Source organism: Neopsephotus bourkii, unplaced genomic scaffold (genome assembly GCF_033783945.1).
Source record: "Neopsephotus bourkii isolate Nb327-2 ecotype Australia unplaced genomic scaffold, CSIRO-AGI_Nbou_v1 NB_753, whole genome shotgun sequence".
Taxonomy (NCBI): Eukaryota; Metazoa; Chordata; class Aves; order Psittaciformes; family Psittacidae; genus Neopsephotus; species Neopsephotus bourkii.
In genome coordinates, this window is record NW_026901251.1 from 1,502,089 (window position 1) to 1,518,099 (window position 16,011).

The window sequence follows — 16,011 nt, forward strand, 5'->3', positions numbered from 1 at the left end:
AAACTAATTTCTCAGTCTGTACTAGACCCCTCCAAATGTTGTTAGCTTACAGCTCAGTTCAAGAGAGATAAATGCAGTGTGTGCTTCCTAAGACACTGAAAATAAGCTATAAAATCAACAGGCAGGATAAATCCATCCCTTTACAGACTTCATACTCAAGAAGTAGCCTAGATGCTAAACACGCATCAGCTTTGTGCCTGAAGACACTGCTTATGTTTACGCTGGGTTCTTAATCCTTGTAAAATCATTTCATATTGTGTGGATGTGTTTGGGTGTATTTTTCGTCTGTCCTTCAATTGCTTAATGTGTTCAGACTTCACAGGCTCAATTAAGTCTGACAATCATATACTAATTTTCTAAGCTTTTTTTTTTTTCAATTACCAAGTGGTTCTAAGTTTGCCCTTTTATATAATAATAAACCATAATTTTATATTTAGTGGACATCTCAATATGCAATTATATGTTTGCACAGCCAATTAGAAGAGTTGTCTTCTCAAGGCATGCCTGAGAAACATCACACTGTTCCGCAAAAAGCTGCTGTTCAAGTTACAAGTGCTTCTGAGTGTTCACTTTTTAATGAAGCTTGCTTCCAGGCACTGCTCAGTGTGCTAAACATTCAGCGTGTTAAGGTATTTTCATGTGTCTAGTGGCTCTGAATGTGGAAGAAATTAGAATAAACATGGGAAAAGCATTTAAAGGTATTTTCCAAGCTAATATTAAGACCTAAATTTGGGGGTTTTGTTTTTTTGTCTGGTAGCTAAGAAAGATAAATGATAACATCCCTTTTCTTTAAAGGAAGCATTGACTATGATGAATTATTAACCTAGAGACAGGAAGACCAAGCAGTATAACTGAAGAAGGCTATGTGGAGGTGTGAGCAATTAAAGAACAAAAGAGGAAGGTTATGGTATTTCATCTGAAGGCTGAAATGCAACTGCAACTGCCTACAGTTAGAGTTGATTTTTACTGAGCTCAGCTTCTGCAGTATGCCCTGGAGAAGGTCTGTGCAGACCTCTTCACTGCCTCCCAAATAGGAGGAATGCACTAGGAAAGCTTTTTTTGGGCAGGGAGCAGAGCAGGGATGGAAGGGTTCTTTCCTGAACGAATTTCCATGTTTCTATTGTGGTGTTCATTTAAAACTGCATCTCTTTATTGCACTGTCTCATTTTGAACTTTTAACTGTAAGGAAGAACCAATTCTAAACAGATAATATCTCAACAATGTTCTAAGGATGGCTCACTTGTCAGGAGCTTAACGACAAATGCAGCATATGGTAGCAAAGGTGTGGAGAAGATAGGGTAAACATAGTCCTTTTTTTGAAGCAGTATAATCTGTTTGAAAATAGTGGTTTAGGTGTCTTGGCTACTTTCTTGAGGTTGCTTCTTTATGCCATGGTGTTTACAGGCTGTGAAGTTTGGTGTATTCAGGAATGTGGGTACCTGCAGCAGGCTTCCTATCTTTGTCTGAATGCCAGTGTGGGGCTGTTCTCTTAATTACTGAAATAGCATTTTTTAGAACTGACAGTGGTGTCAGCAGCTCATTTTCTGGCCATACTGTCTCTTCCTTTGCGAGGAGCAAGTCTGTGTTTTGCACAAATGCCTAAGTTGACTCAGGTATACCAGCCACACTAAGTAATCATAGTGTGTCACAGAAACAACCTATCTTCATTAGCCTTTCAGCTTAGTTACATGAGGGTTTAAGATGCCCTCATATAACGGAACTTAAATACATCACTGTTAGTCAGGACTAAGGGAACAAATTGTATTGTGGTACTGTTTTGGAGTTTTATTTTTAAATCACTCATCAATATCACACAACATCCTACCATTTTAGAACTGAATTTGAAATTACCCAATGGATCTAAAGTTGTCACTAAAATTGATGGGAATTACCTATTTTGATCCCTTTTACACACACGTGTGTATATATACATGCATGTCTGTGTATGTGTGTGTATATATCTGTGTGTTTCTCCATATATATATATCTAGAAAACAAGATCATGCCTTTATTCCTGGCATGTCTCTAATCCTGAATTCCTGAATGCACTGGGGTTTGGGTTTTGTTGTTTGTTTGTCTGTTTGTTTGTTTAATATGTACAAAATAGGAGCTTTGCAAATGCTTATTTCTCTGAAAAGGGAGTCAAGAGACTGCAAGGCAAGGGGCTGACTACAGGATTGTACCTAAATCCAAGGATTTGGGCTTGATACCTTCAGCCTAGTGTGACACAACAATTCCCTGTATCTGTGCCACCCATCTGTGCTTTAGTATTTTTGCCTTTAATATGGGCCTGTCTTCTTACAGTTGGGTCTCAGAATGTAAATCAGCTGAAAACAGGAAAATACTAAAGGAGGAATTAAAAAATACTGGAAGAGCAGTAGTAGTTTGAATAACACTCGAGAAGTTCTATTTTCTGTGATGTGTTAAAAATGTCTAATGCACTAAGCTTGGTATTTTAATGATTTTAAACAAATAATGTGCATTTTGTGACTTAGAAAAGAAAAAAAGCCCAAAAAACCTCCATCATCATCATCATCACTTGGGCAGAGACAGCAGTGGGTTTGCTTTCCAGGCTGCACCTTTTGTTCCCCAGACCAGAAGGGAATGGCAGCAATGCGGAAGCCGCAGTTTAGCTCCTGGGCACAATTGGATCCTTAATGCCAATTAAAAGGCAGACTTAATGACTACCAAAAGCAGCCCCCAAGCCAGGCCTCCTTAGCTAAAAAAAGATGGGAAAGCAACATGATGTAGGAAATGATGGAATTTTGAAAATCCCATAAGAAACGGGAACACCCTTTGCTTTCCCTCCTGCATCGGCAGCTCCCACTCTGCTATAGGAGAAGCCATATAAAGATACAGAGGAGTAACTGGTGCAACTGCCCCACCTCTGAAAGTGGCTTTTAGCTAACTGGGGGATTGTTTGTGGTCAGTGTGTTATTTCTGACTAAAATGGCACTTCATAAAAAGAACAAATTGTTGGCAGCCACTGCTCTTTGAATTCTATTTCTAGTTCTAGTCTCTATTTCTGTTGCTCTCAGTTGCTTTTCTCCTAACAAATCAAACTTCAGGATTGCAGCAGGAAATTTAGATTTAACCTCAAGAGTCAATGTTTTGTCTCATGTCTGCTCTAATGTGATGCAGATGTTGGAACTGCTGTACGTAACTCAAGATTTTATTGAACTAGCCCTCCCTGCCTAATAGGAAACATAGCTAACCAGGCTGCACATTAAACACAGATCACTCTGACGGTACCAAGCATGGGAGTCTGAGAAATACAGCTACAAAATTCTGTGGATATTCCTTCAGTTGCACATCCTTCAGCTGTTGGATAAGGAGTTTCTGCCATGGTAAAACATCAGGGTTCTTTATCTTACTTGCTCTAAAAAGCAAAGCCAGGAAGTAAAAATATGATACCTGAAATTGTTTACAGGCTGGATATTCTATTTTTTCCTCCCAATTCTTTGATTCCTTCTCTTTAAAAGACAAACAGAAAAAAATGGAGAAGTAGGTGATCCCTTGTATCCCTTTTTACTGCTCCTGTTTTCCAGCAGCCTTCATCTCTGCTATTCTTGCTGGTTTTTTGAGTTTTCCTTCTCTCGAGTTGCCATCATGGCCCGAGCATGCTAAACACTTGGGCATGTCTTTGATGAGGACTGAATGGTAAACACTGATGTTTCTGAGGACTCTGCTATGCCATGTTAGCCCCAGTACAAAATCATCAGAAATGAGTTCTTTCCTCTATTAGTTCTTTTTTTTTTCCTTATTTCCAATAATTGTTTCTTATAATGAGATTATAGTTTGCTACTTTTCTATACAAACCGTGCACTATGTTTCTTAAATGAGATTTTTTTAAGGTAAAACCAGAAGGTTTAAAACATCAGAGTGCTTTACTTGCCCACAACAAAATAGGAATTCTGTATTAATGTAGTGCACCAAAATAATCCTCATGTCTTTTAATATAAAAGCTGTGCAGAAACATATTACTTAGAGCAATCTCCAAGCAGCAGACCAGGGAAAAGCCCTTAATACACAAAAAATAGGGAAAAAAAACACAAACCAGAGTTCTGCATGGAAACGGAGATTAAGATACGATAAGAAAAGATATATAAGTCTTATATATATTTTCACCCAGGCTGACTGATACTGTGCCTTTTTTGTTTAAACCTTGCACTTCCACTTCCTGCTGGAGGACTTCTTTGACCCTTAGGTGGAGCAGTGTGGGTGTCAGACAGGGTGCAACTGGGTCTTATGGCAGCTCTAGGGCTGCTGGCAGCTGTATTGGTAATACCAGCCCTGATGCAGATAGACACAGTGTTAGCAAAGACAAGTTCCTTGTCCTGTGTGGGTTAAAGCTGAGCTCCAGAAAGGTCACAGCTGTATTAAAAAAATGTAGTAAACCCCCCCACTCATTCAGATGGTGGCTGTGTATCACAGAAATGAGCTCATTTCAGCTGCTGTATCAGCAAAGCAGATCTTTAGTTGAACCTTAGTATATTGAACTATAAACCCGTTATTTCTGCAGTAATGTGGGCAGCTCTGTTTGAGGTTAATTGCCTTTATATATTCCATTGCAAGGTTTTTGTTGGGGTTACTTTCCTATATGAACAGAGAGCAGCTTATGCAAAATGGGGCTATGCTGTTTCTTGGGCCCAGCAGAGGAACCTGTATGACAAATAGCTGATCCTACCTACTCACTACATCAGAATTAAAAAAACGTCACTCATTACTCAGGAAAATCAGTACCAGCTCCTATTTCTAGCAGGTAACTTTTGGAAGCATGAGGAGGGTTTCATTATTGCCTCAAGCCTCCAAACTCAGTTTACATCCAGTAATGAGCACAGGAACACCGAGTCATGTTTAAACTAGCACGCTAATTCTGTTACCATATAATCAATGTAGCAGAACTGTCTCTCATTACACATCAATCTTTTTATCTTCCAGGTTTCAGTTTATTTCTTTCATTTCCACAAACACTATACAACATTTACAGGTAAGTGAATTAGCATTAAATGAATTCTATTCCCTCCTTTTAATTACGTATATTTAATGGTTTCCTCACTTGAGAAATAAATGTAATGCTTGAAGTAGCCTAGCTTCTTTCAGCCAGGTGCTGTCCTGATAATGTAGTAAAGGGTTTTCTGGTCAATTTTTTGAACCTGAGTGGTTTCTTTTCCATGTTTGTAACTCCTTTTCCCTCACTTGCCATTCTCCAGGCAGTCTCACACTGATGAAGGCTCTGTAGTTACAATCAGTCCATTTTATTTGCAGTCAAATGTGACTTTAACTTCTACCTGTGCTAGGTGAAAGTCTGTACCTGATCACCCTGCACTCCAAGACAAGACCTACTTTCTTGTTTTCCAGACCCTTCTATAAAACTCTCCTCTGTATGAAGTCTAAACATAATTGCTGTCAGATACAAGCTAGGCAGGTGGCAAGCTGTGATTACATCTCAGTGCTGGCTTGCTGCACCTAGGAATTTTATACATGGCTAGTTTATACTCTGATGGCCTATTTTCATTAATGCTGCCTGCATTGCACTAGTATTTGCTAGCTCATTTCCCCCATCTGTCACATCAGGTCTCTCAGGTCCTAAGTGTCCTGGAGGAGGGACTGTCACTGCCTGTCTTTGGGAATTAGTGGAAATTATTATGAAGATTTAAATTTTAGAGAGACTATAAGACAATAACACATCACTCCTACACAGCCCTTTTCACATTGCAGCACTGGGTGTAGTTAATAAAAACGTGAATTACCCCGTTTTGGGGCAGGAGGAGTGGAGAGCCAGGAGATGTGGGGCAGGAAGGGCTGAGGACTGGCAGAAAGGCTGAGCAGCAGCAGGAAGGGGCTGGTGACCAGTGATGCAAGGGACTCTGGTTCACGGAACACTTGGAGGAGGAGGGAAACACCTTGGGCATGGAAGTCCGTGGCAGTAGCAGCATTTAACCAATTGAACATTTAGTATTTGCTTTCTTTTCTCTCATGTCATGACTTCTTAGTGTTTTCCAATCCAAGTCATCATTCGACACAGTTTCTCACAACCCTTCCGGTGGGTTGATGATTCCTCTGAACAGAAGAGCACAGTAATTTTAAACGTCCGGTCAGGTTTGCTTAAAGGATGCACGCACAGGCTGTTTGGTGATGAGGGATTTGAGTTTTCCAGTCATCCCCTCAGGTTCCTCATCCTGCTGCCTGTTCTCAGTTGCTGTTTTATCAGAAGAATATTCTTTTTTGGAATAAGGAAGATATGAATTGTCTTTTTTGTCTAGATGTTTCTATAAATACAAGTGTTTCGAGATTTTAAACAGGACATTTCCTAGTACACAGAATTGCTCTTCTGAGCTATTTGTATGAAGAAATGGTTCAGTGGTAGTGACCTTTAATAAATTAATCCTCCTACTCCTTTTATAACCTCTCAGTGAGTTTTGCCTGAGTGAAAAAGATGCAAGATACACAAAAGAGCCGTTGATCTTAGAGTTATCTTTTTCCTAGCTGACAGAAAATAGCCATTTACTACCTTTAGTAGTACTACCTTTAGGAGACAGCTTAAAATAGCCAAGAAAACACAATGAATCATAAATTTTCCTGTACTCTAATTAGCAAAAAAAAGCCTCCCCTTTAAGCTACACTTTGGCAACACTACAGGATTGTCTGGCAGCATCACCTGAAGATCTAAACAACAGCAATGTGTGCCAAGCACATGCTTGACTCTGTTGCCATTGAAAACATGGGGGATGTTGAGGGAAGTAATTCAATGTCTCATGTCAGAAGTTTCATCCTCTAAAAAGATACATACTTTGAATTCACAGCAAGCCTGCATGCTGTGCATTTGGATGACAACTACAACAGAGTACCGCAGCTCACTTTGTGTTAAGCTTAGCGGCCCATTGCCAGGCGATGATGAGTATGTGGAGCTGACCAGATGCTATGTGAATAAACCAGTATAATTTTGCTCCAGAAACAAATGTTACTTGAGTATCCTACAATTTCTCAGAAAATACCTGGGTATGCAGCCCATTTGCACGGGTAGCTGTTGTGCTGCAAGATGAATTCTTAGGCTGAGTTTAGTTCCTGTGCAGAAATAGAATGGATACATTTTCTTACTCCATAAAACCATTGTATTTATTTACAGAGCACATGTGAAGAAAACACTGAGGAATAACTCATTGTATGAAGGACTCCTACCTCTTGTGTCACCTCTGTTGCTGTTCATGCTTCTTACAGTCTGGGTGGCTTTATCTCCAGTCGACATATTAGCAAAGCAACCAAGATTGTTTTTATGGATGGTTGGGGTTGCTTTCTCAAACGTTATTGTAAGTATGTTTATTAGTGGTGGTGGTGTTATTTAGAGACTGCTTTGACTTTTACGTGAACAAAGAGAAGGAAACAGAAACTGTAGCTAAAACTGAGCAGAATCGCACATCTCTTCTGCCTCTGAGTAGACTGCAGTTTATTAGGCACCAAGTGCAATGCATATTCTCTAGGACTTTTTTTTTTACCAAAACATCTATTGCAGTATTAGAGGCTCACATAAATTAAAAATATATGTGTGTTAGCTGAAATCTTCAACATTTTAGAAGCAAGCATAAAAAATGTATGGGTGTTAGTTGGGATTTGTAGCATTTTAAAAATTAAAACCAAGCCTTTCATTTCCCCTGGTCCCTTACACATGTTTCCTCCAGTATCAGAGTAAGACATAACAATGCTTTTCTTCTCCATGATAGTCTAACACTGGGTTAGCATTATCTGCTCTGTAGACTACGAATTGTGAGACGCTCAGACCTCTACTTTGAGATTAACTCATAGAGCAAGTCTCAGAAATACCCAGGTCTCAGCAAACCACCACAGCACAACTCACAGCTCCCACTTAGGAAGCCCTCAGGGGCACATGTTTGGGTCCAGGAGGAGGGGATGTAGTGGGTAAGTAAGTCCTGCAAAGGGGACTTTCAGCCATTCCTGTAGCAGGAGCACAGTGGATGATGTGGTAGCTGGCTGATGAGCTGGGACAGCTCAGATACTTTATTAGGAGCCTCCCAGGGGAAGATGGCAAGAGAGAAGACATGAAGGATCTACCAGGAGCACAGACCACAGCTGACAGAGGTTTAAATTCAGCACAGCCAGGGTAGCATTGCAAACAATAGGTGAGGTAGATGGGAAAGTGCATCCCATCCAAAGGGCACAGTCCTACAGCCTTACCTCTTCTTTCCAGTCTGCCTCTCCAGACTCCCGTGCTTTCATCTCCTAATGCTGTTTTTGCCTCATTTGTAGTGTCAGTCAGTGCTTCAGGACCAGGGGGAATAAGGAATTGAGGGAGGAGCATGGAGTATAGTCCCATTTTGCAGTCCTGTGATACACTGAAGGTGAACTGCTCCAAATACTAATAAGCAGTTGAACTGAGTATTGTACTTCACATGTGTCCTGGGTTCAGCAGTATCAGTCATTTTTCTCCTTCTTAGTAGCTGGTGCAGTGCTGTGGTTTTGACTTTCAGCCTGGGAACAGTGCTGATAACACGGATTTTTTTAGTTACTGCTCAGTAATGTTTACTCTGACCAAGGACTTTCTGAGTCTCATGCTCTGCCAGGGAGGAGGGGAAGCCGGGAGGAAGCAGAGACAGGAGACGTGACACAAACTGACCAAAGAGGTATTCCATACCACAGCACGTCATGCCCAGGATATAACTGAGAGTTTCCCGGAAGGGCTAGCTCTCTGTGGGGTTGGACTAGGTATCAGTCGGTGCGCAGTTGGGCTGGGAGGGGCGAGTTATTGTTTGGCGGGTGGTGAGGTGTTGTATTCTCTTCCCTTGTTATTTCCTTTATCATTACTATTATTGGTGGTAGCAGTAGTGATTTGTGTTATACCTTAGTTACTAAACTGCTCTTATCTCAAACCCTGGGAGTTGCATTCTTCTGATTGCCCTCCCCATCCCTCCGGGAGCAAGGGGTGGGGGTGGGGGGTGGTAGAAACCGTGTGGCTGACTTGTCGACAAGGCTTAAACCACGACAACATGGTGTAATAATGGTTAAAGAAAACGTGAAATCCAGCCTCTGGGTGGGTGCAGTTATTCAGCCAGAAAAATTCTATTGTACAGGTTGCTTTGCCCATTTCTGACACCCCCCGCCCGCAGCCATTCCCAAAGCACTCGTAAAACCAGTATTAGTACAAAAACCAATCAAAATACTGATGCTGCTTGTAAGAAGAACTATTGACACCAGGTACCAATGCTCACTTCTTGCATTACTGAAAGGGAATGATGTTTTCATGGCTTATCTTTGCATTCTTCAGCTTCCACAGCACAGACAGTAAAGCCAATATCTTTTTGCATATGGTCAGACTCCTACTGCTGCTGTCACAGGGTTTCGGGCACTGCACGGGAATGAATGAATGATTTTGTACTCTTCTACAGCTTTCAGAAAGCATAAAATCTATTTTTAACCACTTTTAAACTCTAAGTGAAACTTCAATGGATAAAATATTTCACGTGTCTAAATACCTTTTTGTTTTTTTGGTAAAGGGCATTTTGTATATGAGACACATTTCTTAAGGAGTCTAAACCGGGTAAAACACCCACGTGTGCTTAACTGGTTTTAAAAATGTGAACTTAGGCTGAGTTAATCTTATTACGTTTCAAGAATTCAGTAAAATTAAGCTAATTGCTTTCAGTTAAACCATGCACCATATATTGTATTCATTTTTTTTCTGCTTTTCTGAATGGGATCCCTTTCTCTGGGCCCCCAGCTCTACCTCCAGGGAGCCCACTGCCATGACTGAGCCAAGGAAATGGTGGTTTACTACATGGAGAAGCGCTAGAAAAGAAAACCAGGATTTAAAAGTGGCATATATTACCTTCCCTCCCTTCTAGACAATGAATCAGAATGTATTTCTGTCACACCATCTCACTGAAATACCAATACACTCTCACAGTGATTAAGTGGTGGCACATTTGATTTGGGATCACAACTTCATGAGCCTGTGTGGAAGCATGAGGTAGCAAACAAATTCCCTTTCTGTAAAGATGTGTTTTAAGCTTATAAAATGAAGTGTGTCAAAACACTGTCTCCAGGAAAGAAATGTGTATGTTAAATTATTTGTAATGAAGTCCTTTAAGACCCTGGGGGGATACCTTAGAGCAGCCTTCCACTACCTAAAAAGGGCATACAAGAAAGCTAGAGAGGGACTTCTTACAAGGCATGTAGTGACAGGACAAGGGAGAACAGATTTAAACTGAAAGAGGGTAGATTTAGATTAGACTTCAGGAAGAAGTTCTTCCCTGTGGTGGTGGTGGTGAAGCACTGGCACAGGTTGCCTAGAGAAGCTGTGGCTGCTCCATCCCTGGCAGTGTTCAAGGCCATGTTGGATGGGGCTCTGAGCAACCTGGTCTAGTGTGAGGTGCTCGCGGCAAGAGGTTGGAACTGGCTGATCCTTAAGGTCCCTTTCAACCGAAACCAATCCGTGATTCTATGATGATTCTCAGACAGTGAGGCACAGAGGTGTATCTACAGTAGTCTCACCAGAAACAAGCCCCATTTTGAACTCTAGCTTTGTTTTCCTCTTATCAGAAGCAATCTGCAGACAAAACAGATGTGCTTTTGCCTGGACCCTGGGCTAACCCAGTGCTTCTCACCTGGCTCTTTTTGTTCTGACAGTGCAAGGTGATCATCTGCCAGATGAGCAGCACCCAGCCGGAGCTTTTCCACTGGTTCCTTTTCCCGCTGGCACTGGTGGTCTATTCAGCCATCTCCGGGCTGCTGAGCTGGATGGAAGAAGCCGTGCTCGCTGTGTTCACAGTGCTGGTCACGGCTGCCCATGTGCACTATGGGGTCTGTGTGGTGAGTGGCTATGGGAGAACTGCACTGAGGTGGGGAGGAAGATGGGGTCTGGGAATGGCTTCTGTCTAGCTGGTGCAGTGATGTGGGAGTCTGGATGCTGTTAGAGTTAGGTTGTTTTTAACATATATTGTTTTGTTTAGTCTAAGGTTTAAAAGTCACTTTACTGCAGGCAGTGCCTTCTCACACATGCAGAGACTTCAGTGACTTACATTATTCAGTGTAGCCGACTGGTTTTGGCTTTAAAGCCATCACAATCAGAATATTTGTGGGCTGTTTTTTATGCAGTGGTAGACTCATGTGGCATGAATGATCCCATCTCTTTTTTCCCTTTCTTCTTCCTGAGGTTATTTGACGGAAAAAAATAGGAAGGTAAGATGCAAAGTACCATGAATAAATTCATAAAATCAGGTTAACTTTGCTTTGACTTTGCAAGCAAAATAGTTGTCCCAGTTTCTGATCTTTTATTGGCCTTCTGTTAGCATCTTTCAGCCTGGAGATATGAATGAGACATTCGGTCTTAGCAGTGCATTTTTGTGCCTGCTAGATATCAGTTTTGTCATTTATTGTCATCTGAATTACTGTTTAAGCTCTGTTTCGCTCAGATAATGCCCTCTTTTGTAAAGAGTATTGTCAAACTATCCTTAGGAAAGTGTCTTAATGGAGGGGTTGCTTTTAGATGGAACATGTTGCTTGGGAAAGGTCTCATTTCACAGGAAGTTTGTCCGCATTTTTTTTGGTTAAGATACACCCCTGGGATATAAGGATTTTTCTTTGAAAGAAGCCTTTTGTTAGCAGACATCAGCATCATTGTAGATTTTACCTCAGCATCAATACAGACCAGTTGGTGGAGGTGAGAATTCGCTATTCACCCGGTCAAAATTCGCTATTGACTGAGGTGGCCTAGCTCCATCACAGTTTATGTCATCTGTGAATCTGGTCCATAGCGACTTCACTTCCCATCAGTGTGCTGCAAGAGAAATGTAAAGACCACAGCTCTTTGTAGGTCCCTATGTACTTGAAGGTCTCCAGGTATGCAAGGAATGTGGTCAGGTTCTCCTCTTTCTGACCAGAAGAGAGATGGTGAATTGTGAAGCATATCAAAACTGGTTGCTAATCTCTGCAATTCCTCTTTAGGGGAGGCAGCTGAGTGAGCACTTGAACATTTACATCTTTTCCCTGAAGAAACGTGTCCAGGAGTGAACACCTGCACTACAATCAGACTGTGATACTTGACACGGAGATTTGCAACTCTTCTGATGTGATACACAGTTGGAATTAATCTGATTAAAATAACCAAAGAACAGATACATCTGGGTATCCGAACCACTGCGACAATGAGCTATGCAGCAAGATGCTTCATCTCAGAGGAAGGTTCCTGTCCAGCAGAGAAGTGTTTACCAAGTTCTTCTGCTGCTAATATTCTCTTCAGCAATGTTGTGTTACTACCCTCTCTAGAGCTTTTGTCTTCCTCCTCCTTGCCACTGTGTCCAAAGTCCTGGATAAATCCATGTCAGGTTCCATGAGATCCTTGATGGTTTATAACCAGCACTGTTTTTTCCCAGCCTAGTCACCAGTGGGACCCTGGCAATGCAAATCCCCCCTGGATGTCCTTTCCACTCAGACATCTGTTCCTGCTTCATTTTCCATATTTATTTTCTCACAACTCATTTCTTCCATACGACCTCCTGAAGGGCTTGCACACATTCAGGCTTTCCCTCACCTCAGGTGAACGTGTGAAGAAAAGAGAATGAGCTCAGAAAGCTATGGGTGCAGTAAAGTGGTTTTAAAACCTATGGGTTTTTTCTTCCTCAGCATTAAGATGAATCTCAGCTGACCTGTATCTGTCAGAAGTGCAGGCTCCTTACAGCAGCACCTGGCCTTCATGCTTGTTTTCTGGGCAGTAACAAGCACATTGTTGGCATTTCAGTAGCTACAAGCAATATAACCCTACAAAGGTAACCAGCTGAGAATAAATTTGGCCAAAAAGCTTTAGAAGAGTCTCATACTTCACTGCAAAACTAATTAGTCAAACATCATCTATGAATGCAAATACAAAGCAAAACGTTATTTGCCTCTGTGTTTGAAACAAATTCTTGTGGTTTTAGATAATGGGGGAAAAAAAAAGGCAAGAAAGGCTTTTTTTAAACATTACATGTTTACATGCAGATGCAAACCACTACGCTTCACTTATAATATATGTAGGTTTTCTGCGTGCCTTGGAGGAAGGAGGAAGAATTTAAGTTTCATCTCTTTTCATTTGCTGCTGTAGCCAGAGGGACTTTGTGGCCTTGAAGCACTAATGAAACAATCTGCCCACTTTCCCCAAGGTAAGCGTTAGATTACATTTCTTGCACAGAGGGATGTGATTGATGGACTGGCATGTTTATTAACTAGTTAACTATCTCGCTTGCCAGAAGCTGGGTAGAAGAGTAGTTGTTGAGCTGCTGAGCCTGAAGTTCACCTTTTTCAGTTCTTAGACCATTTCTTTGGCTTTACCACTTGCCTTATCATTTTCCCCCAATTAATGTACCCTTACATCAGTGGCTCTTACTAATATTTTCAGCTGAGCACTGACTTGCCATACCTCTGTACAATTTCATAGCTTTGTTCAATTTTAAATTGAACAGCTTCAGTTTAAGTTCCTACTGCCTGTTAGAGCAGTTGATCTACCACAACATCAATTGGGCTGATTTCCCATGGCAGCCCTTATGACAGGGGCCAGGGGACAGGCCTGCACATCAGCTTCCCCTCTACACAAAGCAGAAAATTCAAACCAACTCACAAGGGTTCTTATGTTTGAAAACACACATGTTCCACCTAGTAAAGGGCATGCTCAGGGTCCCATCCCCTACTACAGCCACATAGTGCAGTCACAGTTCAAGCAGCTTAAAGCTCGAGTTAATCAGAGGACACAGGTCACCCTGTTAATGCTGATTTGGAGATTTTGCAGAGAGCCCTGCAGGGGCAGGAGGCTCTTGCACCCTCCAGCACCCCTGTGGTCCAGCTCCAGGGCTGGAACAAAGAGAGGGGTCTTCCGGCCTTCCTCCTCACAGTCGGATGACCATGCGTGATGCTCAGGGAGTGTGGGGTTTCCACACTGGTGCTCCCTATCTGCCCAAGGGCTCTTTTTCTTAGAGAAAGCCTGACAGCTGTTTATTTAATAGGCAGTTAATTAAACTGTTTATTATAGGCAGTTCTGACTGTGTTTTAAGGGGAACAAGTTTAACAGAGACATATACCCAGCAATCCGTTTGATGAAGTCAAATACTACATCCAATACCACCTATGATGCCCCAAAAATCTCACCTATTTCAGCAGTTTATATTTAACCCATCCATCAAAAGTATCTGGAGGAAGTCCTGACTAGAAAAGAATTAGAATACAATAAACAAAAATACCTCTGGATTGAATGTGGTTGTTGTACTGGAGGCACTCTGTGAATAGAGCTCCATTTTCCCTCTGTCTTGCACTTATTTAGGAAACAGTTGGAAATAAGGTTTCCAGAAGCTGCACAATCTGATGCACTGTAATGGAGTATTTTGAATATATTTCATTAAATGAAATGATAAAACTTGAACTGCCACAACTTGCCTGCAATTGTACCTGTCTAAGGAGAAATACAGTATCACTTTCAAAGGAAATTAAGCTCCAGCCAGCCTTCTCACATTCTGTATGAAGATGTGGCAAATAAATAACTTTCCTTTCCCTTTTTGACACAACTTGTCAATATGATCTCTATAAAGACAAGTATAAAAAGAGAGCATGTATTGCAGTGTATATATTGAATTGTTAGCCATCTGAGATGGTAACTGGTTCAATGAATGGGAATAAAAATGCTTTGTTCATAGGGCAGCATGGTCACAGATTTATTCTGCAGAGTTAGATAATGGTATGTACATGACCTAACAGTCGCAACATTATGGCAGAAAGTTTTCAACTATTTGAAAGTAAATAACTGGAAAGTAAGTAACTTTTTTATGCTAGGGATCAGCACTAGCCCAAAGACATGCTTCCCCCCTTGTCTTGTACAAAGCAACCAAACTAGGGCTGTTCTCCCAGATTTGAGCGCCTGGGTTGGAAATGGGCTCTTTCCTGGCTTCACCCTTCATCCTCTCCATCAGAAACCTTCCGTAAGTGGTGATGGGCAGTGTTCGGCCCCAGCCCCAGGGATAGCTGAAGGCAGCAGAGGGGCCTAGGCTGATCTTTGAGTAGTAGAGCACAACCAGGTAGCTTCAGTGACAGAAAGAGGTCCCGACCGTAGGCTCAAAGCCCTGGAGATTTAGCAGCAACTACTTGCAGCAATATTGCTTCATGCTTCAAAAGAGCTGTAAGAACTACAATTAAGTTTGTCCCTTTTCTTCCAAAACCCTCATCTTTGTCTCAATCTACAACAAAAGTGACTTATGCACTGCATTGAAGAGTCATCCCTGAATGCTTGGCCATTGCATGAAAAGTCCATTGGGAGCTTAAATGTCCTTATTACAGTTCTCTCCATCTCCTGGATGCTGCAAGTTTTGCTTTTGTAGTATCAAAACTGAGACAAGAGATTTAGTACTCAAATCAGAAGGCATTTACCATAAAGAAGAATTCTCTGTTTACATGCACAGACATTCTCATTTTTGATTTGCAGAATGGGGTACATTTGCTGAGCTGTTGGGGAAGCAAATACTACCTACATGCATTGAATACGTGAATCTCTTTTCAAAGCAGTTGCCTTTTTCTTCCTGGTCCCATATGCAGTCACTAATGAAGAAAAGAATACGTATTTAAAGCAGAAAAGTATTATTTTAGAATGTTGTGAATAGTCTCTAGAGCTAGACAGATTTTAACATATATTTTTTTATTAAATATGTAAAAAGATAAACGCAAGTTATTCACATATTCAGACAAAAATCTACTCTACCATGCGACAATCTGTGGATAATGTAAAACGACTGATACATCCAAATAAGACTTTTTTTGTATCTATTATGCCATTACTTATCTATTTATAATTAATACATATGTTTACATTCCTTTCAGTTTACATTTAATATATAACCAAAGCTTTATGGTGTGCTATTTAGTAAATGTAATTACAAATGCATATTAAAACCGTAACAGAAGAATGGGTTACTCACAGGGGAGTGGGAGGAGAAGGACAACTCTTTCTCCTTTCAGAGCATCGCTCGCCCCTCAGCACAGCCC

At 41.2% G+C, this 16,011-nt stretch overlaps 1 protein-coding gene across 1 annotated transcript in view; it reads left to right on the forward strand.

Moving 5' to 3' along the window:
* Positions 1 to 15,918, forward strand: part of LOC133212971 (ethanolaminephosphotransferase 1-like) — a 54,900-nt gene extending 38,982 nt beyond the window's left edge. The window contains exons 7-10 of the mRNA XM_061354875.1: positions 4,942 to 4,990; positions 7,130 to 7,310; positions 10,642 to 10,824; positions 11,959 to 15,918. Coding sequence (XP_061210859.1) covers positions 4,942 to 4,990; positions 7,130 to 7,310; positions 10,642 to 10,824; positions 11,959 to 12,024 — 479 coding nt within the window. The 3' untranslated portion in view covers positions 12,025 to 15,918. The remainder of the gene's footprint in view (positions 1 to 4,941; positions 4,991 to 7,129; positions 7,311 to 10,641; positions 10,825 to 11,958) is intronic.
* The last annotated feature ends 93 nt before the right edge of the window (positions 15,919 to 16,011 follow it).